General features: G+C 45.2%; 1 protein-coding gene across 2 annotated transcripts in view; it reads right to left on the reverse strand.

Moving 5' to 3' along the window:
* CD93 (CD93 molecule) overlaps window positions 1–16,531 on the reverse strand; it is a 31,304-nt gene extending 14,773 nt beyond the window's left edge. Inside the window, exons 1-2 of one of the 2 annotated variants that reach the window (XM_045445487.1) lie at window positions 14,223–16,530; window positions 12,660–13,973 (exon numbers count right to left, since the gene is read on the reverse strand). In XM_045445487.1, the coding sequence (XP_045301443.1) occupies window positions 13,949–13,973; window positions 14,223–16,144 (1,947 nt within the window). In that variant the 5' untranslated portion in view covers window positions 16,145–16,530 and the 3' untranslated portion in view covers window positions 12,660–13,948. Of the gene's footprint in view, window positions 1–12,659; window positions 13,974–14,222 lie in introns of those variants that run through there. The other variant, XM_045445485.1, reaches the window with a different exon arrangement.
* Between the last annotated feature and the right edge of the window lie 9,255 nt (window positions 16,532–25,786).

The raw sequence follows: 25,786 nt of genomic DNA on the forward strand, positions 1-25,786 counted from the left end.
TTCTTCCATAACCCTAAAACTGCTTAAAAAAATGTCTAGTAATTAAAAAAAAGAATACTTGATTAACCCAAAATAAAACAAGAAAAGAAAAAAAAAAAAAACAGGCAAGAGAGGCAGAAAACAAACAACAAAATGATAGGCCTAAACCTAGTAAACTGATTCCATCAATATGATTTTCTTGAAGCAAAAGTAATGCATTGTGATAGAAAAGAGGGTGTTTGTCTCTGGGGTAAGAAACGACTGGAGGGAGCTTGGGATGTGTGCCAGGTAATGGCATGTTCTGTGTCTTGATTAGAGAGATGGTGATAGGGTGTATGCATTCATCAAAACTCATCAGATTGTATAGTCTGGATCGGTACCTTTCTCTGCAGGTAGATCTTACTTCAAAATTTAAAACAAGAAAAGAAAAAGGGACTGCCTTGGTGGGCCATGCCATAAACATGAATATGAAAGCCACAGGTTGGTGATGAAGGACTAAAAATATTGGAAAACCCCTGAGAGCAGGGTAGGAGTTCCCATCTCTGAACTCTTTATCAAGTGAGAAAAATAAGCATAATGTCAGCCCGGCTTTATTACATGCAGGCAAATTCACTGCTAAATATTGTGAGTTTGCTTCACATACAAGTGGAACCAGAATAAAATACCCAGAACAGATATTGATTCATTTCCATTCATGTAAGAATTATTTGTAATTCATATCTGTTTTACAAAATAACATATAAGCATTGAGATAAGTGTCTTAAAAGGTGAATTTTTAGTTAGGCTAAACAGCTTAGCTGAAAATCTCTCACCAAACTCATTTTCCCAATGAACATTTATTTATTTATTCATGGTTTGTTTTCTTGTTTGTTCAACTAACTCATGAGTTGATTCTAGACCTTCTGACTCCAAATTTTGAAATAACAAGGCCAAAATGAACTATTTTTTTCTATGCTCAAAAAGGATAAATGACTCATGGTGAAGACCATTCATCATGTATCTAAAGTTAACAAACGACACTTAATTTCAGCCACAGACCATTAAGCATCAAATCTAGTCTCTGTGAGCATTAAAGAAGTCATTCTGGGCATCTGGTCTCCTCTGTGCAATGCAAAAAAGTATCTTAATGAAAGGCCATGACTTTCCAGCTAACACTGGTTTCACTTCCAACTTGGCATCTGCAGTAACCAAGAGCTTTTCTAAAGTTGTTTTTACTTATGAATTTTAATAACAGAAGTTGTTTCCGTAGTAAAATGCTGCTTCCCTAAAAGTACTCGGCTTAAAGCCAAATGGTAGGGTTTGACTGGCCATCTCAAAGAAGGAAATGTGTAGTTAGATGATTTACAGAAGTGCAGAAGGGGGGTGGTGATAAAAGAAATAACCCAATAATGTGAATTTTAAAAGTCCATATTCCTTATATGGGAGAGGAAAGTGGGTGTGGACCAGACAAGATATTTTCTTCATGGTATTATTGAATGTTTTGATGGAGGTCGGCAAAATGAAGGGAATTAATATTTCTTGTGCTACCTTGGAGAAAGGTAGAGAGAAGATTGGTCACAGAAGAGGTACCTCCCCAATTATTAAAGCTGAATGCAAGATATAGACAAGTAACCAGCATTGGAGACAATTCATACAGTTAAAGGCTAATTCAGAGTCATTCATTTTTTATTACCTCTGCAATAATGAAGCCCAACTCAATCATGGTTCCCTGTTCCATAAAAAATACAGATCACAACTTATAAACTTTTATTTTTATCTATAACATCACTAACCAAGAGTTTAAAGTCAACATAATGATGGTTTCCAGAGGGGAGGAGCTGGGGAGATGGATGAAATAGGCAAAGGCGATTAAGAGTACACTTTTCGAGACACTAATATCTCGAATTGCTGGATCATTATATTGTGCACCTGAAACTAATATAACACTGTATGTTAACTATATTGGAGTTAAAATAAAAAACTTAAGAAATATAAAAAATAAAATAAACTTAATGAGGTGTAATTTACATACAATAAAATGTACCCATTTTATAGGTATGGTTTGATGAGTTTTGATAAATACAAACACTCATATAACCACCACTCAATCAAAACAGAATTTTTTTTCCTGTGAAGTTCCCTCAAGGTCCTTTGTGATCAGTCCTCATTCCACTCTCATATAACCACTGATCTACTTTCTAGCATGATAGAATAGTGTTACCCAGTCTAGACTTTCATAGAAATAGAATTAATCATGTGAGTTATAGTCTCATGTGTCTGGTTTACTCTGCAAAACATACTTTTGAAATTTACCCATGTCATTGTTGTGTATAACAAAAGTCTTCCTCCTCTTCTCCTTCTTCTCCTCCACCTCCACCTCTTCCTCTTTCCCTTCCTTCCTCCTCCTTTTCCTCCTCCTTCTTCCTCTTCATTTTCGTCTTCTTCAGAATATTTCACTGTATGGTAAAAAGCTCAATCTTAATCCATTCACCTGCTGATGAATATTTAGGTAGTTTGAAGGTTGAGCCTCCATAAATAAACCTCCTGTGAGTATCTGTGGCCAAGAGTTTGTATAGATGATGGTTCCATTTCCCTTGAGTAAATATCTAAGAGGAGACTGCTACATCATACATGTATATTCAGGTTTTTAAGAAACTAGTCTATAGTTTTGAAAAGATTGCTGCATTCCCATGGGCTTACATGACAGCCTCAGTGGAGAAGTAGCCATTGAGGGCAAGACACAACTACAGGGTGATTCGCACATGCTTTGTTCCCTCCTACTCCTCTGCCATACACAAACACATCATTTTGATCCAGATAGAAGATGGATGACCACTCTGGGGATCAGTGAGGTTGCGGTCGTGGGATCTGCCCTCAGATCATGGTGAGTTGCAGGTGGCATGATCTCTCTGGGGATGGCAGGCAGCTTTGTAGAGATTCCAGTCCCAGTACTTGTGTGTGTGTCAGTGTGTGTCTGTGTGTGTCTCTGTATGTGTGTGTCAGGGGAACGCACAAGCTTAAGTATGTTCATTTAGACATAAGATATTATTAAAACTACCCACAATTGCTTCATGTTCCACCTTTCTTATCTTGAATAGGTTGAGAGGACAACCAGTCTAGCTTGTTGCTGGTTGACACTTTTTCAATTATAGCTCCCATTCATGTTAATTGAAGGCAGTGAAACCTAGTGATCAAGACTGACACCACAAGCTTCCATCCCTACTTCATCAGCTGGCATGTGTGTGGCCATGGGCAGGTTTCTCACTTCCTTATCTAAAGTGAGAATAGCAATAGGGCTTGTTTCTCAATCAATAAATACTATTTTCATATCCAGTAAGTAGTAAAAGTTAAATGAATGGTTTCCCCTATGTGGTTTTAATAACATGTCACATGAAATAATACATCCAGTTGGTCTTTAATTTAAAGAATATTTATGACTCAACTATGTGTAAAGCACTGTGTAAGGTACAATAAGGATGCAGTCTCTTCCCTCTAGCACCTTATAATCTCTTAGGAGGCCATAGCCACTGAGCCAGCACTTGAGAATTAAGTGATGAGGACATTAGATAGAACAATCCAGAAAGAGAACCCCTTTCTTAGAGTCCTGATTCCTCCTGAGAAAATCAGTCTATGACTTGTGGAAGAAAGAAGAGGTGTCTCAGCTGGATGTAAGGGACAGGTGAGGATGCCGCCAGTGCTTAACCTGTAGCCCTTAGGCTTTTCACTGTGTGCGGGTCAAGTCCCATCTGCCTGTGCCCCATCCCTGTACCTGATGGCTTCCTCAGCCCTTCTGCCCATATGTTTTGTAGTCTGGAAGTGCCAGCAATTACTCACCACCACCCCTGAGGGCAACCCCCTCCCCATTACAGATGGGAATCAGTGTATGAATACCCTGGTTCCCTTGTCCTGCAGGTGGAATGACCCCTCTGGGTTTGATACACTTCCTAGAACTTCCATGGTTACATGACTCTACCAATGTTCCTCATACTTCCAAGGAAAGTACTTGCTTTGGAATCCTTGTATCCAGCTCTGCTTTTGGGAGTTGGAGTGAAAGGAGCCTGGAGGCCAGATGGACATTAAGGTGACAGACCAGGGGAGCTGTAGTGAAGGCTTGAGTATGGGCAGCACCCTGAGACAGACAGGGTCATGCTGAGCAGACTGTGAAGGGGCAGTTGATGGTTTCTGGCTGGTGGTAGGGGAGAGAGAGGCCACAGATGTCAAGGGTGCAAACAGGACCACCCAGGGGTGGCATTGGCTCGCCCTGCCTGTTGTACTGCTCCAATGCCCTGCTCTGTCACCATTCAACACTTATTGAGCACCACTGTATGCCAGGCCCTGGTCTAGATGCCTGGGGTGTATCAAAGACCACTGGCCTTCTGGAGCTTGCATATATATAAATATGGATGATAAATAATGCATCGTAATTATGAAAGGAAATTATAAGCTATGTTAGAAGGCATCCAGTGCATTGAAAAAAAGCAGGGCCGAGCAAGCATCGCTGGGAGGCTGGAGAGAAGGAGCATAACCCACTGAGACAGAACAGAAAGGTGGAAAGTATGGAAGAAAAGTCAGGAGACACAGAAAAGAGAACCACCTACAAATTGTTTCCAGAATAAGAGAGTCAAGAGAAAAGACAAGAGGCATGCTCACAATAGTAAGATAAGAAAATTGCCCTAAACTGAATAAAGCAGAGGTTCTCCACGAAGCAGCAGCAGCTTCACCTGGAAACCTGTCAGAAATGTAAATTCTCGGGCTTCATCCCCAATGTGCTGACTCAGAAACTCTGGGCTGAGGCCAGCTCTGTGGGCTTCAGCACCCCTTGTGGGATTCAGCACCCCTTCAGCACCCCAACACACACATGTTCAAGTTCACAAAGTGCCAGAATAAAGCACCCTCCCAAGATGGGAATGTTCTAGCACAGGCAGGATGGGAAGTAGGACCACATCTGTACACATGACGTGAAACCTCAGAACACAAAAGGAAGTGAGAAAATAATAAAAGCATTCAGCAGTAGAATAGAAAAGAAAACAAATTGCTTGTGAAGGAAAATAATCATATGACATCAGCCTTCACACCAGGAACAGCCTGTGAGAATGCAAGGGCTCCATATCTACAGCGTTCCTGAGGATGATAGTTTACAGGCAGTCCCCAACTTACCATCACTCTACCTAGGTTTTAGGCTTTATGACAGTGTGAAAGCAATACATATTAGGTAGAAACCACACTTTGAATTTTACATTTTGATCTTTTCCCAGGCTAGTGATATGAGTTACAATCCTTTCTCATGATGCTGGGCAGGGGTAGCCCCCACTCAAGCCACGCCATCACCAGGGTCAACAAATGGTCCACTGACAACCATTCTGCTTTTCACTTTTAGTGCAGTATTCCATAAATTATATGTGATAGTCAACACTTTATTATAACATAAGCCTTGGGTTAGTTGATTTTGCTCAACTGTAGGCTAATGTAAGTATTCCAAACATGTTTAAGGTAGGCTAGGCTAAGGCATGATGTTGGGGGGTGGCAGGTGGTCAGGCATATTAAATGCATTTTTAACTTACAATATTTTCAACTTACAATGGCTTTACTGGCATGAAACTCCATTGTAAATCAAGGAAAATCTGTATATTACAGAAATCATTATCCAGGTAAGCCATCATTCAGTCGGGAAAAGAAATATTTCCAGTGGCACAAGGTTGCAGCAAATCTAGTCTTCAATGGCCCCCTCAGTAAAAGACAAAAAACAAATAACCAGAACACTTGGTATTTAGCTCCACTCCTGTGAAATCCAAGAGCACTTAGAATTAGAGGAGGGGGAGTGGAGAAGGAGATCATGTACAATTCGTAGCATCTAAATAGGTGTTGGTCATAAAAATGTATAGAAATCAAACAGTAAAATTCAGATGCAGTGAAGGTGGGTGATAGTGTTGGAGGTTAGTGTAGTTTGAGAAGAAGAGAGAAGAAATCACAGATTGCTACGATTCTTGTCATTTCTTTTTTCAGGGAGAAGGATATAGCTATTAATGAACATTAGATATCAATGGAGAAATACAGGTTTAAGTATATGAGGCAAAAATTAAGATGAATCATTTGAAGAATACAAACAGTCCTTACAAATTTCCATACTATTAAGGTAGAAAATAGACAAAGAAATGTCAATCAAGCCAATAATTGATTAAAAAGAGAGAAAAAGAGAGAGAGAATAGAAGCACCAAAAACACATTAAAAATAGAATAAACAAGGGGCGCCTGGGTGGCGCAGTCGGTTGGGCGTCCGACTTCAGCCAGGTCACGATCTCATGGTCCGGGAGTTCGAGCCGCGCGTCAGGCTCTGGGCTGATGGCTCGGAGCCTGGAGCGTGTTTCCGATTCTGTGTCTCCCTCTCTCTCTGCCCCTCCCCCGTTCATGCTCTGTCTCTCTCTGTCCCAAAAATAAATAAACGTTAAAAAAAAAAAAAAAAGAATAAACAAAATAAGCTGCTGCAAATTTACTAGTAATCTCAGTAACTGTGAATAGGTTAAATCTCCCATTAAAAGACAAAGATTTTTGATTGGATAAAATGAGGGGAAAATCCAGCTTTGTTTTTATAAGAGACAAAGGAGACACAAAGAAGCTGAACATTGTTTTTAATTTTTTAAAAATGAAAAAGTATTCAACAAATGTAACCAATTAATCAGGTACATCAGTTGTGATAGACAAAATATAATTGATATGAACTTGTTAAGAAAGGTATACTTCATATTGGTAAAGCATCTGGCAAATACATATCAATCACTTAACCACACAGTTTTAGGTAGAAAGCAAAACTGGTAGAAAGGTCAGCAAAGTCACACCACCATGAGAGAAGATGACAGGGACAAAGTCAATGGAAGAGCCTAATGTGGTCAACATGCAGAACCTGCATGCAGTGCCCACGCTGTGACCAGAGAAGGCAGGCCAGGATGCCCAGGGGTCATCTGCTTGGGGTGCCCATGCTGTGACCAGAGGAGGCAGGCTGGTATGTCCAGGGGTCATCAGCTTGGGGTGCCCACACTGTGACCAGAGAAGGCAGACCAGGATGCCCAGGTCATCTGCTTGGGAGGGCAGATGATTGTTTTGACAAGGAAGTGAAACACTTGATTTGTGACATAATGTTTTTGGGAAAGGAAGACCCTGGTGAAACAGAGTAAAAGGCACAATTATTTGCTCTACCTCACAAATTTTATTATTTTCATTTGTTATTTGAACATAGAAGGATTTCTACAGCACACAAGTCATCAATCAGCTTAACATTATGATATGAATTATGTGGACAGGCATAAAACGTGAAGTGGGAGAGATAAGCAGTGCTTCACAGGAAGAGCTGGCAGGATCATGATACAAAGGGCATTGGTCTTCAGCCAAACTCGGCGAAACAGAGCTATGCCTTCTGTGAGTGTGGTCAAGGAAGTTACAGATGGCAGTGAGGACAAATGGCCCCCAAGTATCTCAAACTGAAGTGGAGATGTGTGAATGGTGACCAAATGACCATCCTCTACCTTGCTGTTCTCTCTTTCCCTCTCTCTCTCTCCCTCCCATCTCTCTGTTCTCTCCTTTTTTTAAATCTCTGTTTCTTCTATTCCTTCCTTCCCTTCTTGCATTCCTTCCTTTCTTTCTCCTTCATTCCTTCCCTCCATTCCTCCCTCCTTTCTTCCCTCTCTTTCTTTCTGTCTCTCTCTCTCTCTCTTTCCTTCCTTCCTTCCTTCCTTCCTTCCTTCCTTCCTTCCTTCTTTCTAAACATGCAGTTGAATTCTATGGACCAGTTTCAATCACAAGAGAAGATCAACATCCAAGTCAATGGTGACAGATTTCAAATAAAAACCCCAAAACTAGAATTTGGGGTTGGGCAGCAGCTCAAGGTGCTGCAGTTGTGGGGACCCAGAGCCTCAGGTGAGGACATGTATGTGCAACCCCGTGAAGAGCATCCTGTCAATTCAGGCTCCTGGGAGTTGTTGCTGGCCTCATGGGTTATCCTGGCTCTTTCATTTCTTTGCTCTCCTTTGCTCACTTTTCACCACTTACCTGTCCATCATTTCCTCCACAAAGGATGGCCTGGGGGTATAAGGAAGCTGTGAAGGGCTAATGGAGACTTAGAGTATGCGGGTTTATTTCCTGTGCTCTGTCCCCTCTTACTGAACAAATTTAAGAGTAGGTTGAGAACTTGACATGTTTACCCATCCATGTTAAACTCCCTGGCATGTGCATGATACATATGTGAGTCTTGTATTTTAATCTACATGTCATCTGTTACAAATGGACTTTGTTGTGCAATAAATATAACTCTGTATAAATTGAATTTCCTTGTAAATGATTCATATTTGAAATATTTATCTAATATTTGTTATTTTAGTTAGCAGATAGCAAAAGTCATCAAGAGACGTTAAACTTGGCATTTTTGTTTATGGGCTTTTCCTAAATTAGGAAACACCGGCCTCGGGTTTTTCTGTATGAAAGAGAAGAATGTTGAAATTGTGGTGTGTGTGTGTGTGTGTGTGTGTGTGAGTGAGTGTGTGTGTGTGTGTGTGTGTGTGTGTGTGTGTGTTGGGGAGCAGCGATGGTTGTTTATGTTAAGATATAATTTCCAAATGTATTTTGTCACTCACTGGACTGCTAACAGGATCAGCTTTCTTTAACTCTAAGAAACGAATGGTCATCGCACGTGTCCTGTCTGTCTGCAGGACAGCAGGATCCTATCCAAGCTCTGTTCTTACCCAGCACCATCCAAGAGGCAGGCAGACTCAGATCTGAACACCTGCTGCCCTGGCATCCAGCCACAGTGAGATTCGTGCAGCCAAGCTGGAGGGGATCAGGTTTGCCTGTCCAATGAGTTAAACAAACTGAAAAGGCTTTGCTGACAAAGTGGTGACAAATGCTCCTATTATAATTAGGGAATGGTGTGCTCACATCACACCAGTTGTACATGTTTAATCCTGCACCAGGTGTCCCCTGTGCAGTTAAAATGATGTGGGGAATTAAACAGGCAGAAAGGCATGGGGCAGTAGACTCCAGGTCAGAAGAAAATATCTGGAAGCATGGAGTCCGGCCTGGCTGGGTTCAGCAGTTAGGACCCAGGACACACTGTGGCCCCATCCCTCTGAATGTCCCTGTTCCTGTGGACAGGGCCTTGCCCCAACCTAGCTGCTTTGGGGTCAGTATCACAACCAGTAGGTAGAGATGCAGAAGTGGAGCAGCCAAAGTACATTTTTTTAGCAGCTCTTTGAGAAGGGAAACGGATATGCTTAATGGCCATGAATGTAAGTCCTGCAGTGTATCTTGAGTTGTTGTGAAATAGATTGAAACAAGGTGACAACAACTGCAGTCCAGAGTTTATTAGGTTAGGCATGTGACATAAAACACAAAGAACGGCAGGCTTGCTGCTTGTCGAGGCAGACTCGATATGGCCCTTGGCTTCTCAGAGTTCTGAGGCCCTGTGCATCAGCCAAGCCTGCCCTCCCCCCCACCTGGGAAACAGTCGGGCCCAGGACAGAAAGACGCCCTGCACAGAAATCCCACGATGGCAGAATTAGTGGAACAAATTTCAAATACACAGATTTAAAAATACTAAATTTTTATCTAGCATTTGTGAAGGGATGACTGACATTTACAGTCCCATTGAGTGTCATAGAACAAGGCCTTGCAAACAACCTAATTCAAGCTTCAGTCAAATGTGCACCAAGAACCCAGTCCAGAAGAATGGTGGGCAAGATTTGTGGAAAGGAAATGCTTGCTCCCTTGCAGATAAAGAGGAACAATGTGAGAAAGATATTCTAGAGTTTTTTCCTAGAGGAGATGCGCATGATCCCCAAGAATAGGTCAAAACACAACTCACTTTTTAAAAAAGCAATTCAGCGTGTATTAGTTTTGGGAATCTGGAACAGAATATGGTATTTGATTACAGAATATGTGGAGAATTCTGATTATCAGCTTTTTTGTTTGTTTGTTTTGGTTGACAAATGCCACAAACCACATGGCTATAAGCAGTAGGTTTTGCAGCCAGACAGGGACAGATGTTTTCAAGGATCATATCTCGGATTCCCATGGTAATCTATTGTTTAAGGTGATGGAAACATGGAGGGGACATTACACCATTTTGCAGCTGCTAGAAAGCCATGCTTTCCTGTTTTCCTGATTTAGACAATGGAGAAGGTAAGGAGAAAAATAATAGGAAAAGGCTGTCCTATATTTGCTTTTAAAAATGTGTTACTTTGAATGTAGTACATTTTTGGGAATCAAAACTCCTCTGTTCTCAGTTTTCACAGAAACGTTTATGGGAAAGAGTGTTGGAATAAAATCAGCTAATGATCACATCTATATTTTCCAAAGGTAACGTTCAGTGATAAAAGTGCAGGTGCCACCAGAATGAGTTCAAACAGGGGCTCCTGACTGAAACGTAAGAATAGTAACACACATGTGTGTGTTTCAGGGACAGATATTCATTTCCAACTTAATTCCTCCTGTACTGTGCACATACAACGCTCACATACATGTTTAACTTTTTATTCCACCTTTTTGTCTAATCACGGACAGGATGTTAGCATGCATCCCTCCTGTTCTTAAGGCAGAACCCACTTAAGTCACCCACTTGATGCTGCAGGGAAAACACGATGTGGATGTGTGGTGCCGGATGCCACAATTATGATGATCAGGCATGTGGGTGAACCAAAGGGACACCGGCAAGGCCATCTTTTGCCTCAAGGTCACGATGTTGAGCAGGGGTGGGTGCATCCTACAAAAGACCTCACTGGGTCCAACTCTTTCAAAGACATTTTCAGATAATTGCCCCACCTTTGCTTTTTACACTCCTCAGATTCTGGAGCGAGGCTTGTCCAGCATCACATGTTCAAATGAACAAGAAAAAAGAGCAGTGATTATCTCTGAAGTTCGGGAATGAACATAGTGGGCTGCATGTTTTAGGAGTCATTCTCCCTTTCAATTATCTGCCTTGGGAGATGGAGAGAGGGGAGAGGGTGAGTTTCTTCCTAATATAAATTGTCCAAGAGCTTCCTAGAATTATTGAACTATGGGAAATTCTATTTGGGCAAAAGTATCCATTGTCGTTAAGCCTGTTGCCAAATGGACCTGCCACCCTTTCCCCATCACCCTGGCCGTTCTGCTGCTCTGCAGGTCAGGGACAGAACAGCCCTCAGTCTGCCCCAGCCCAGCCCAGGCACACAGTTGGAGGAGTCTGTGCATAGCAGAGTCTACCTCTCCCATGCTCCAACCCCTCCATTTCGCAGGCTGTGTCATGGCCGAGCCACCAGGGGAGCTTCTGTGTATATAAATGGACAGTTTGCCAACGACTAGTTTATCAATGGTCACGTGGCTAGCGGTTCATCCACTGCTGGGTCCCCGTCTCTCCAAACAATAGTTCACATCCCTCATACATAAAGGCAGTAGTATCAAAGGGGAGAACAGTATTTGTTTGAGGCCAGTGGTTTTCATCAGATAAGGTCATCCAATTCAGGGATCTTGGCCACTGGTTGGAGCGGCTGGGAGAGAAGGTAGGGCTCATCTGCTCACGAACAGGCTGATTCTGCTATAGGGGATTTGGGGAATTATTTATCGGTCCATTTCTCCCCTTGGGTGTTTCACAGTGGGTATCTGTGGTCTGCCTGCCATCAGGGATAGGGCTTCACATTACCACGCACAGAGGGATTTGAACACAAAAGTTAAAAATGGGGCTGGGCAGTAGAAGTCAGACTCCGTAAAAATGAGACAGCATGTTTGGGGACTTCAGCCAGTATAAGGTCCCACAGGCCCTCAGAGGGACTTAGGGGAAGCCTAAATAGGAATGTCTTCTTTCCCCTAGTGATAAGGGTAGAACTGTAAAAGCCTGGAGGCAAAGCTGTTGAATTTGCAGTTAGTTCAAGTAAGTGCACATATTGTCAGCAATGCCTCTGGCCAGCTCTGAATAGTGGCGTGGTTGGTTCCCACACAACAGACAGCCAAGGGTCCTGGGGCCAGTGGATATAAGCCTTTGTCTCCTGAGTGTTACACACCAGTATTTCAACTGAAATCTAAATAATATTAGATGTCTTTAAAAAGCAAAGTTCCAAACACCTTGCTAAGTCCTCCAAAACCTTCAGCTTTCTGTATACTCACTCCTTCAGTTACTCTTTTTCCAAAAAAAAAAAAAAAAAATCTGAACTATAGAATTTACATTTCAATATTGGCAAAAGGATATTTACTTAACTCTGAGGGCCGGCCATTCACCTGGCAGCTATTCCTGCCCCAGGTGTCCGCCTCTGGAACAGATGTGTTTCTAAGGCAAAGCCAGAAACAATAGGGCACCCTGGTTTTGAGAGGCAGACTTGGGAATCCCCGGAAGGAAACACATTCCTAATCTGTTCTGCGTGGTGACAGCAACAAGCCTGCAGGTGACCTGAGTCCTCCTGGTGCTACTCAAGCGGTTGTGGGCAGAGGAGAGCACTTGTTGGGATGAGCGCTGGGTGTTGTATGGAAACCAATTTGACAATAAATTATATTAAAAAAAATTAAAACTCCTCTAATATAAAGTAAAAAAAAAAAAAAAAAAAAAAAAAAAAAAAAAAAAAAGCTCTGATCATCAGTGAATCCCATGGCTACTTTCCAGTGACCCAGGCAGAACCACATGAGAAGGTAGTGCTGTCCACCACTACCTCAGGAGGGGAAATCTTCACAAGCAAGCATTTAAAAAGGAGGATATAAATTAAAATTGCTTTCAAGCAGTTTTTATGGTTGCAAAAGATTTGAATTATTCTTTTTCTCTCTCCTTCTCTTCTCCCCCGCTTTTTTAAGAACAAGAGAAAAATATGACAAATGTTCTTTAAGCAGCGCAGGGCCAGCGTCCCTCCTGTCTGGTCCCTGACCTGGTTGCAAGCTATAGCCACAAATCAGGAATCATGTCCTCAGGAAGCAATACCAACTGTGAGCTGTGTTAAAATGCTTTATGATGCCAGCTTTCAAAGCTCAGCATCTCATCTCCCTCATACAGTGTTAACAGTCAGAATGAGAGACTTCTAGGGGCTTCATCCATCTACAATCAGAGCATTTAAATCCAGAGCATAATGCAGGAAAGAAAGGCAGGTGGCATAGGAGAGACGACTCTGACTTTTCTCCTTGTGCGTGTTCACCTCATCAATAGTGTGTGTTAACACAAGTGCATTTAGATGGATTGATTCAAGTATTTGTGAAACAAACCCCAGGCCTTTCTCTCCAGCTCTTTGGATTACTGGCTTTCAAAAACACTTTCAACTCACTTCATCCTTCTCCCACACTTTCCAGACTTCACTTGCAAAGAAACCCAAAACTATTAGCAATGTTAAGAACTAGGAAATGCAATTTGTAAACTTCCAGCATCCTTGCTACTTGAGCAGTCCAGGGTACTATGGTCATTCTGGAGGATTTCAACAAGGTCAAGCTTATCAGGGCTTGTGATGGGAAAATACATGAATGCAAATGTAAACAAATGTTTCCAGTCCTCAATATGTTCCTTTTGACAAAAAAAGAAAAGAAAAGCTTTTTACATCGTTAAACACTGATTTAGTCTCTGTTATACCAAGAGGAACAAATCATTTCAACCCTAATTAGCATTAGCAGACAGCCTTTTCTCCTCAGATGTTCAATTGAGCAGGGAAGCAGTTTAGAAGGAGCCCCATTAGCACCTGATTTGTAACTCCCTCATCCAGAATCAGTGGGAAATGTGAAATTGGTCACATTTGAATTTGCAAAGGGAAAGTGAGTAAGAATTGTTAACATCCACAAAATTCCCGAAATCACATCCCAACCCATTGCTTCTACTTCAGGATTACCATGCACAAGTAGAAAATACCTGTATATTCCAAGGTGCTAGGCTTTTAAGAATGTTTACAACTGTTTGCTAAGATTCCAGTCCAGTCTTTGGGAAGGATGTGGGTCGCCCCTTCCGATGGGGTGTGGAAAGCTCTGAGGATGGTGATGGCCGACTGGCAGTGTCCCTGGGGCTGCCTCACCTTTCAGCAGTCCGTCCCTGGCGTTGGACTATGAGAAACAATGATGACAGTATTGGAAGCCGCTTTGACCTGCCTTGCACAGCTAGACCCTGGGAGAAACCCGCGTGGTCCACGCACCAGGCAAGGAAAGAGCCTCAGTGAGTGCCTCTGGGCCAAAGGGTTTAGACAGCGCCTGCCCCTTGTGCTCCGCCTGCTTTGTATGGTGGTCCTTGCCCTCCCACCTCCCTGCACCTGCCCACCCTCCTGCCCCCTGTAGGTGATCTGAGGCCTCCTTTACCTGTACTGATTCTCCAAGGCCCTGTTCTCAGCCCGCTCTGGAGCCCAGGAGTAGCTGTCAGCAGCGTTCTGGGGCTTTTTCTCCTTCTCCTCCTCCCTCTTTGCTTTCCGCTTGCGATAGACCAGAAGTCCAAGAGCCAGAGCGAGTAAGAGTAAGATGGCTACCACTGTGCCCAGGATATAGAACAAAAGCAGCTTTTGCCCATCGGTGCCGTTGTCACTTTGTTTGGACATGGAATCCTCATCCATATTCTCCCCATGATCTGTGGTAGCCTTGGGGTGATGGGTGCTGGGCTCCATCCATTCGCCAGGGGGCCCACTGTGAGCCAGCATGTCAGGCACAGTCAGGGTGGTGGGGGCCTCAGATGGGAGGGAGGGACTCTTCATGGTGGATGCCTCCTTGGAGGTGCCCTCGGAGTCCCTGGTGGGTCTGGATATTGTGGAAGAATACACAAGATTCCCCTCTCTATCTCCCATATCCTCTCCCTGGGGAGGCCCAGTCTGTGGTGCCAGAGACGTGGACCCTGTGGTACACGAGACCCCATCCGGGCCCAGCTCCCAGCCCGGCAGGCAGCTGCAGCGGAAGGACCCCTGCGTATTGAGGCACAAGCCCTCACAAAGGCCATGCTCCGGGCCCTCACACTCGTCCACATCCAGGCACTGGGTGCCATCCTCCTTAGCCAGGACATAGCCCTTCTTGCAGGAGCAGTAGAACGAGCCATCTGTGTTAGTGCAGCCCTGGGCGCAGGGCGAGTGGCCAGGGGCACACTCATCCACATCCTGACAGGCCTCCTCCCCAGGGCCACGGGGCTCGTAGCCCACCCAGCACTCACAGTGGAAGCCCCCAGGGGTGTTGACACACTCTTGTGGGCAGGGGGAGTCCTGGCACTCGTCCACATCCACACAGTCCTGCTGACTTGAGTCCAGCTGGTAGCCTTGGGGGCAGAGGCACGTGTAGTTCTTCCTGTGAGGTCCCAGGACACAGGTGGCTGCCCCTTTGCAGGGACTGGAGCTGCAAGGGTTCCGGGAGGCACAGGTCACCAGGTCGTCCAGCAGCCGGAATCCCGGCCGACAGCCACAGCGGAAGGAGCCATCACCACCCTCGAAACAGTCTTGCTGGCAGCCCCCGTTGTTGAAGCTGCAGCCGTACTTGGGGCTAACACAGAGGGGGCCTGAGCTGCCCCAGTCGAACACATCTGAGGCCTTCTCCTTACACAGGAAGTAATGCTCCCGACCCTCGTCCCCATCCCCACAGGCCACGTTAGCCACAGAGGCAAAGGGCACAGTGTCCAGGGAGGAGCTGGTGGCCTGGAATGGGGTCCTGTATTCCACCCGGCCTGGGCCCCCCAGAGCCAGAGGCTGGCACATGCCTTTGAAACTGAACTTGCACACAAAGCCCTCGATGTTGCTTCCAGGAGAGTTTGGGCTCCCACAGGGGCCCTCAGACCATTTGGGGAGGTGGCTGGCATGAGACGGCAGAGACAGATAGAGCAGCAGGGATACACAGCGCCTAGAGATGCAGGAGCTCCTGACCTCCCTGTTCCAGTTGGTGTAAAGTGTGTCTTCCCCGCCGCCCACCCAGCTGAAGCCTTTCAGCGGCAAGCTGGAGTCTAAGCACTTTCCCTTTTCGCGCTGGAGCCCGATCCAGAACTTGCCCATCCGAGCTTCTAGGGCCTCCTCCAACTCCAAAAGCTGGGCCAGGGCTCGCTGGATGTGCCAAGCCTCCTCTTCACTCTTCACGGTGGCCAGGTTGCCCCCATTCTTGCTGCAGTGACTCTGGGCCTCGGCCGCACTCAGCTTGCCCCAGTGGGCTGTGTAGCAGGCATTCCCCGCGCACACCACAGCTTCCCCGGGAGCACCAGCCCCCGCCCAGGGCTGGCCCAGGAGCAGCAGCGGCAGCAGCAGGCCGGCAGAGGTGGCCATTATGGCCCCGTGTCCCCTTCAGCGGGAGGCTGGCAGCCGTGCAGTGACAGCAGCTGAGCTGAGAGGAGAACTGAGGGCTCCGACGCAGACGTTCTGGCACAGGGAAGAACACAAAGACCGAGGGCTTTTCACATCCCCCTGACCCAAGGCGCATCCTGTACTGTTGTACTTCTTATTTCTCACCGGATACTGGGGCTTCCTGCAGTGAATAGTTTTCTGACTCCTGTTGCCTTCATCACGGTTTTGTTGTTCGTAAAAGAGGTCAGGCGGCTGTGTTGGGTCCCTGGCTAATCGCTGGGGAAATGCAGAGGCGTGGGGGCAGACCGTTGCAGCTGGGAGACACCCTTCTGTTTTATTTGGGCTCCCTTGTCTTCCCCATCTGCAGGAGGAACTTAAATGGCATGCTACAGAGTGAGTGGAGACTTTTGGGGACTAAGAACTTGAAAAAGCTCACTTAGTAACCCATAATAAAATTCCACTTTGGTTTGCAAACATCCAGAAGAGAAAAAAAAAATTCTCAGACTTGAGACATGAGGCCACGGATGGTTATAATTTTCAGCCTTTTTTAGAAGCAAACTGGATTTTTCTTCTGCCTATCTCATGTTCCCTTTGGCTTTGGAAGTCTTTTTTCTTTATCCCCCCCATCATGAACTTTAAATAGATGGGCAGTTTTTAAATAGGAACCGGGCCGTGGGAATCACAGAGTGTCTAACACAATGCCAAGCTCCTAAAGAACATTAAAATAAATAGGGTGAAATTTGGCAGTTTTCAGGGTTTTGTGGTGCATATATTGTGTTGTGAGGTGGCAGTGTCACAAAAAGGCATCAGAAAGAAAAAAAGAAAATGCTTCTGGCCTCATGGCCCTGGACTGGCACTCCTGTCTCCCAGCTCAGGGTTACCAGGAGGGGCCGGAGTTCTGAGAATCCTAGTCACGGCAGGCCCCTTCCGCTCAGCAGCTCATCAAAGGCCCTTGAAGAAAACAAAGGGTGTTCCTCCTGCAGTTCTTCCTGAAGATGTGTTACTCACTGGCGCTGTCTTTGGTTAGGGCACTTCCCCTAGAAGTAGACCCTGACTCAAGGACTGGGGACAAGTCATTCATTTGAGAGGGCAAGTCAGGCAGGGAATGGGGGTACCAACACAGGGTGCCTGAGTGCATAGGTGACACTGGGGCTCCTGCACCATGGTCTCTGGAACACCTGCATCAGTTTTCTGAGCCAAGGAGAGGGGGCTGTGGCAGCTCTCCTCCAGCCCCTTTCCTCACTGGAGGCAACAAGTTCTTGGCACTCTGGGCTGACAGGAAGAACCTAGCTGACCAGAGGCAACACTGAAGAGAATTGCAGGGAGCTGCCAAGGGGCTATGGGCATGGCACCAGTGTCTGCTACATCGGCCCTCCACAGAGATCTGAGTTTAGGGTGTTGTGAAGATAATGAACTTGCTGGCTTTCACCTCCCCAAGGCATGCGACGCCCATCTCAGACTCTTGGAGACTCGTTGGAGACTTGGAGACTCGAACACAAGGTGTTCCTTATGTTCTTATTTTAATAAGATATTTGAGATAGTCCAGAGATTCTCTCCCAGAACCCATAGGATACTCCTGTGTTCTTTGGTGCCATCTATCTACCCACTCACCTATCCATCCATCCATCCATCCATTCATCCATCCATCCATTCACCCATCCATCTAACCACCCATTCATATATCCAACCATCCATCCATCCATCCACCCATCCATCCATCCATCCATCTATACACCCACTCACCTATCCAGCCACCTAGCCAATGTTATTTAAGCCTCCAGCATGCACGGGGCTGGGTACAGGGATTAAAGGAGGGAACTCCTACCTTCATGACCCTTGAAGTCTGTTATATTAGATAGCTATGAACATGTTGAACAGTTGTAGCTATGTCACATACCACAGGGAGAAGATGAGGGTGTCAGCCGAGGTACTGACCTGGTTGGGAAGTGGGAAGTGGGAAGTGTGACAGTCTCCTCTGATGGAGAATGGCAGTGAAGCTGGAATCAAAAGGAAGAATAGCTAAGAAGGGGAATGATTTCCATCTGGGGTAACAGCACCAACAAAGGCCCTGTGATATGAGGGTTGTACCCTTTACAAGGGAGTGAAAGAAGGGCTGTAAGACCAAAGCCTGAAAAATGGAAAGGAGGACCCAGGCAAGAAGAAGCTCTGTGAGTCCAAACAATGAAAATTTGGATTTTTGTTCTGAAATCCATGGGGAAACACCCAGGGGCCAAGATGTTAAGACCTGCATGTAGAAGATTGGGGAACAGGTTGATGGACCCCAGCAATGTGGGGGAACCACTCAGCAGGCAACTGCCAATTTCCAGGCACATATGACAGTCACTTGAACTGGGCTGGTTCCCCTGGATTAGGGATAGCAGATTTAGTGATAAGGATCCAGAACACTCTGTTCTTGGCAATGGATGGAGTAGGAATAGAGGACATGGGAGGTACCCAGTAGGACTTCATGGCTCTCTGCTTATACTACCAAGGGTTGGGGGTCCTAGAAGGCTGTGTCTACTGGAGGCAGAAAAATGGGACCTGGGCCATAGAACAATTGGAGGGAGGCTGCCTCTTGGGGCTTAGAGTCTCCCTGCCTCCTCAGGACTCTGCATTCACCCCCTTGGGAAGATTGGGAAGTAGCCAGGTTCAGACTACTTACTGTCTGTATAGCACAGAGCTAGATTCCTCAGCTAACTGTTGTGATCCTGCAGGACTCATCCAACACATTGCTTGGTTGGTGCTTAAGGACATGGGTTGAATCAGTGACTTAGAGCTTATTAACCAGTCAGACCCCCAGATCTTTGTCAGGGTATTCCTTTGCTGGCAGTTCTTCATCTTTCACATGGGAACTTTCAAATCAACTACTCTTCACTTAGCCAAGTGTTGACATCATAAAGAAGAAAGTGAAGCAAGGCCATGTGCTCAGTTTATCTATTCATTAACCCAGGGAGAATTGTAAAGCACCAACTGTGAGAAAGACTATGTTCAGTGCAGAAAGCTGCCTTCTCTTAGGCTTGTGGATTCTACTTTATTATCTCCAGTAACCTGATTATCTAAGCCTCACTCTTGATCCCCCTCATCTGCAAATGACATGGGAACAGGGCCTTTGGATATCTTTCTTACTCTAGTGTCAACAACAGTGAACTCATGTAGTTATGTATCATTCCCTCCTCTGGAGCTGGGAAGAAAGCAGACTAGCGAGAGAGCAGGGACGGAGTCCACTGCTGAGCCCTCACTATGTGGCACAAGGAACCAAACCATCTGTCTAAACCACAAGAGTGCATTTGGCCTCATACTGACCCACCGAATGTTGAATGCAGAACAGTTTCTCTGTTATCTCCTCTCTCCCTGTACCTCATATCTTCTGAATTTCCCTCTGATCCTTGATCCTTCAGTCTCTGCCTGCTGAGCTTGGCTGAGTTAACTCTCCTGGCACCCCATGGCCTGAGGTTTCTAGCTCCAGGTGTCCTACTGTCTTCTCCCTGCTGTATACTCCATAAGGATGTGGCAGGAGTGTCAGCATGGTGGGGTTGGGAGCACAATGCTTGTGCCTGTGAGCTCAGCAGAAGAAGGAGAGCTTACTTTTACCAGATAGAACTTAGCTAAGTTCACAAAGGATTGAGGATTGTTTGGATGCCGACTTGGAGGAAATTCTGAACATCACATACTGAATTCCTCCATGGATGACAATTTATTACATTTTATTTAAAATGTAGATTTTATCAAATCTCTCTAAAGATTGATAATTAAAAAACAGGAATCAGCATTTGGAAGACCAGAGAGCTTTCCTTGGCAGATCTTTGAATACAAGCCACTTTACATGTTCTAGAATAAACGTAAACCTAATAGCATGGTGTAAGCACTGAGCCATGACCCCAAACTATGTCTACTTTTATTCTGGACTCTTAATGAGTACTCTGCACTTTCTTTTTAAATTGTCCTAAAATGTACTTCATACAATGTTCGGAATGGATCCATTCTAGTCTCTAATATGGGGATAGTTTAATCTCAATTATTCTGGAGCACAGTGATCGGTTTGTGGGTCATTCAGGCATCTGATGTCTCTTTTTCTTTATTCTCTAAACTAAAAACTGAATGAAGACATGTCCAAAAGGTACACTGCATTTTTCCTGACATACACAGCAGGTATCCCCAATATGTATGTCAGTTCATTGTCCCCCTTTTGTATCTTCACTCCGGAAATGTATGTCAGCACCTACTATGTGCCAGGCTCTGTTTTCTGCACAGGGAGGAGGAAGGGACATGGGTTTCGGTACTATTTGATTTTGCACCAGACAGGTAAGATAGAGGACAAGAGGACAGTCCTTGGTAGAGAGGGACAGGCTGGCCGGCCACAGGCTCTCAGCAGCAATTCTCTTGCTGAGTGAAGGACACCTTCTAGAGGTGACCCAGGTAAGTGGGGGGCCTGAGGTGGCTGCCAAGGAGCAGTGCACTTCACAGGGTTTGCAGGGAATTTCAAATAGTAAAGTACTAAAACTGATTCAATGATGGTCTTGTTTTTATTGTCTTTTTACTTTTGCCAATTCCCACCAATTCTAAACAAGATCAGTGATAAAATTCTGCTACACACACACACACACACCTCTGTTGCTCTACATTCTAAACAATTGTGGTGGTTACTGTTATTTTATTTTTTTAAAGCTTATTTAGTTACTTTGAAAAAGAGAGAGGGGCAGTAGAGTATGAGTTGGGGAGGGGCAGAGATAGAGAGGGAGAGAGACAATTCCAAGCAGGCTCCATGCTGTCATCATGGAGCCCCACACAGGGCTTGAACTCACAAACCGCGAGATCATGACCTGAGCCAAAACCAAGAGTCAGACACTTAACCGACTGAGCCTCCCAGGCACCCCTGTTTAATAATATATATGCAAGCTTCAGTGCAGCACCTTGTAATTACATATCCTTTAATAAACATTGTATTTTCTGTGGAAGCTTATTTGGGAAATTCCCAGTGGCAAAGCAGGACTCCACCCCACATGGACCACACCTTCCACAGACCTGTGGAGCAAGTTCACAGTGGCGGGGAATTGTTCAGCCGGCTCAGTCTCCAGCTCCTCTAGCAGACTCCCAACAAACAGTAACAGCACAGAGTCTGTAGAGAGAAAGACACAGAGCTCAAGCCACTTGTATTCCATCACTGTCTGTGGCCACTTGGGTTATTTGTGATTGAAAGCTTAAACCAGGGGAACAGAGATAGTTAATTGAATCTGAGTATTTTTTTTTCTTTTCAACTGAAGCTTCACCTTTTAAAATAAATGGTTTAAATTTTTTTTTTTAATGTTTGCTTATTTTTGAAGAAAGAGAGACAGAGCATGAGTGGGGGAGGGACAGAGAGAGGGAGTCACAGAATCCGAAACAGACTCCAGGCTCCAAGCTGTTAGCACAGAGCCCAATGCAGGGCTTGAACTCACAAACCACGAGATCATCACTTGAGCTGAAGTCAGTTGCTTAACCAACTGAGACACCCAGGTGCCCCTAAAGTACATGATTTTAAAATGAAAAAACAGATAAAGAAAACTCACTAATAGTGATCGTGACATGATCATTTCTGAAAGTTACGGCATTAGACAGAAGAGTGAGCCACTGCACTCACCCACCCAGGGTGTAAGTATGCTCAGGTGTCCCAAGGGGCAGCTTGTGGATTTTTTGCATTGAAGGGATAGAACACATCCATCCTTGGTTCAAATCCCACTGGGTCACTTAGTAACTGTGTGACCTTAGGCAAGCTGCTGAACCACTCTGTTATTCATTGTGTAGTAAAACAATCTGTGACCGTTTTCTCAAATGCAATGGGAGACAATGCAGTGTCATTTTCCTAGGTCTTTGTGAGGATTATTAAATGAGCTCATACCTCAAAAGCACTCAGAACAGCGCCTGGCAGGAGGTGAGCTACCATCACACCAGGAGACTGAGGAGCTGAGACAGCCCAGACTCTCCTTTTACAAGAGCTGGAGCCTCAATCTGGGCATTTGCTGGCTTTGGGATTGAACCCAACCTCTTCACGTCCAGAGATGTTGATTTCCTCATCTGAAAAAGGGGAAAATAAGAATCAAGATACCATCATGTTGTGAGCATTAAATTCAAGGAGACAATAGCTGTTAGCACTTCCTGTGGAGGCTGGGGCAGAGCAGATCTTCAGGAGACAAGAGTCACTGTTACTGTGAATGCAAGGAAACAGAGAAGAGGCAGGCTCCACACCTCCGGCCAGTCCCCACTGAAGAAAAAATGAAAGGGACAAAAAGGCCCCATTACATTTGGTGGAGACTTGGAGATTTTCTTTTTCAAAGAATTCCCTGCCTTCAAGTCTTGTTTGGCTCCTTGGCTGGTTAAACATTCTTCCTTAGAGCATTATTGATTTTTGCACATTTTGTAAATAGCCTCCTAACGTGATTTATCATGCACAATATTTATAGAAAACTTGACCGGGCTGAATGTTGTTTTTAAGGTTAACTGGTGTTCACCTCCTGACAACTGGCTTTGATAAGAAAAGGCCGCTTGTCAGGATTTGGAAAGAGATAAATCACAAAGAGGAATAGTGCTTTTCGGCAGGATCTTTTTTCTTTTCATCTCCAGCAACAGCTCTGTGCTTGAAATACAAGGTTGTAAATCATGCTTCCATGGCTAAGCTGGGCAATTTGCAGGATCTCTTTGGCATTTACAATATTCTCAGCGGTTCCAATAAGCTGTCATAACAAGTTAGCCCGATTTAGACAATATAATTTCATAGAAATACAAATGACCTCTTTGGCCTCATGCGCCAAGTTTTGATTCTCAGTAAATGAGAACAGTAACACTACAGTTGTTTGCAAGGAGGTCTCACAGGTTGAATAGATAGAATTTTACTGCTTTCAGGAAGCTGAGCGGGCAGTCTTGGGGGTTCCTGAGAAGTATAGACTAGATGCAGAGAAGCAGACGTCTCAAGCATCCATCGAGAACAGGCCAGATACCAGGTAGGTCCAGGACATGCTGAGTGGGTGCTAAACCACTTGCAACTGGGAGCCTGGACTGCAGAGGAGAAGAGTGTCCTGCTCCAGGGGCACACAGAAAAGACAGGCCCCATCTTCCTAGGTCAGGACTGCTGCCTGGCCTCAGTTGGCATCCTCAAACTCACCTCAACTACAAACAGGAATGATAATTCCCACTTTCTGTAGTTGTGATTGCTGGCAAATATGACACTTCCTAGTCATGTGACTTTTGCAAATATCTTTCCTCTCTGGACCTCAGTTTCCTAATATGTAAATGATGTCACACAGCCGGAAGCATGTGGATTAAATGAGATGACATAGTAAAGGTTTTGGAAGTCAGTTCTTCACCAACAATTGCCATCATTAGCCCTGTGAATAGAGTCTCACATTCACTACGTGACAATTTTATGATTACGGTTATTCCTGCTCTAGTTGGTTCTGAAACAGCCACCACGAATACCCCAGGGGTAGCATAATGCCCAATAGCCCTGAACGGGACCCAAGGAGGTCCGACTGCCTGCTGTGGGGGCCTGGGGGGATGAATGGGAGAGGAGCCAGCCAGTGCAGACAGACCATGGCCATAGGTGTCTTTCACCCAGGACCCCAGGCAGATGTGTGTAGTGCATGGGGCACTGTGTGTGTATTCAAAGACAGCACCATGACCTGAGATCTCAACATGTGCCCAGCAAATTTTTTCTGCCTGCCGTGGGATTGAATTGTCCAGAAGTTACCACACTGTATTTTCCCTCAGTGGTGCACTGTTATGCCAATCAATCACCCTTGCCACTGGGGTTACAAGTTGCTGTTGGCACCTAGGACCTGCTGACCCCATATGGGTGCTTGGAGGCTGCTTTTCTGCAAGGACACTGATGCTTCAAAGGCCCAGGCCCTGCTGGCCAGGTGGAGACAGAGGAGGCAGCAGGGCCATTCAATTGTAACTGCCGCTCAAACAGCGCCATCAGAAGGCTCATGTGTGGACTCCTGACTTCTGGAGCAGAGCCAGGCTCTCCTGGAAATGAGCTGGGAGCTCGCCTGCTGGCTGTGAAGCATTCAGATCCACAAGTCAAGAACTGCAGCCAGAGTGTACAGGGTTCCCTGAGTGCCCTGAGGGCTCCCTAGAATCTGATCTTCCTGATTGGCCCAGACTATTCCATGGAAATGTAAACTAGACACCCGCCTCTCCTGTCTTCCTGTAGCATGAGAAATCAGAGTCCCTGGGGTCTAGATAGAGATACACTGTGAATTCTCCTCTGCTGCCTGGTCCAAGCTCTGTGACTTCGGCAGAGTGACTCAGCTCTTCTGTGCTCTTATTTTTCCATCTACAAAAGGCTACTGTGTCACTCTGACCCTTTTCCACACAGTAGGAGGAGGTGAGGGTAGGAGAGGGCAGACCCTGGAGGAAATCAGCCCGCATTCATTGCCTCTGTCACAGCATTTACTGGGCAAATGAAGAAGACTCCTGTTTTCATATCGTAAAAAATGGTGGAGTAATTTAGTTCCATTAAGTCGTTTTGAAAATAAACCAGGTTGCTTTTTTAATATCCTTTTTAAAAAAATAATAAATAGCTGACCTTTTTATGAACTGCTGTGTTTCCCTTAGCATCTGCTTGGGAAGAGGAGTGTAAGGAGAGGAAAGCTGGGCAGTCAGGACAGGGTAGGGATACAGCTGTCCCACAGCCCCAGTGGCCAGAGTGTCTCCAGCTAACAGGTAGGTGTTGACAGCGAGATATGTGACATGGTGAGAGTGTGGGTGTGGGTGGGTACCCAGTGCACAATGACAAAGAAAAGTCCGTATGAGTCAGGCATCCAACCATGACTGGACTGTCCTGGACAAGAAGGCATGACTGACCCCCCAGTACCAGCACCGAATCTTGTTAGAACCGACAAGAGTCAAAGTAGAGATGGTCCACGATACACAGAGGCCCTATGTCCCAGTTTCTGGAGGTTTCTGCAACTGCAGCTGCCCATAAGGTGGAATTAGCTGTCCATGCTTGTGCTCATTTGTCTAATTTTATTCAATGGTGGCTAAGTTTCATCACCCCATTGCTTTTCCCATAAACATTCTGGATTGTGTCTAGTTTCCATCTGAAACTATGAATCACGTGGTCCACACCCTACCTTTCTCCAACACGTCAAGGGAAATATTCCTGTTGGCAGGATGCATTCTGTCTTATTTCCTAAAAGCATCCTGGTTTATGTCATATCCCTTTTCCAGTCCTTTCTAGAAGATAAAAGTTAGAAAGTGCCCTGATCCTCAGTCCTGGGAGAATGTAACAGAGTTCTTGGGCTTCTGCTGTAATATTTGGTGTCTCTCAATCCAGGGGTGTCACCCCTGGTCAGTGACAATCAGTAATGGCAAAGCCTCATAACTTCTAGACGTGAGCCTCTTTATCAGTCTGAGGAATGCCAGTCCTAGACTAGGTCTAACTCTTGCACATTTTTTATTAGAATCACACAGTGTTCTTAAAAATTTGAGTTAATGATCAATATTTAAGAAGTGTAAGGTTTTACACAGAAATCTGGATTTCTAGCTTCTTATGACAAATCAGAGTGTGTAGCAACACTGGCCTCAGCCCAACGTGGCCATCAGCAGCCACACCATGCTCATGGGTGCTGCTGTGATGGATCCAGTAGC

The sequence above is a fragment of the Leopardus geoffroyi genome, chromosome A3, assembly GCF_018350155.1.
Source record: "Leopardus geoffroyi isolate Oge1 chromosome A3, O.geoffroyi_Oge1_pat1.0, whole genome shotgun sequence".
NCBI lineage: Eukaryota > Metazoa > Chordata > Mammalia > Carnivora > Felidae > Leopardus > Leopardus geoffroyi.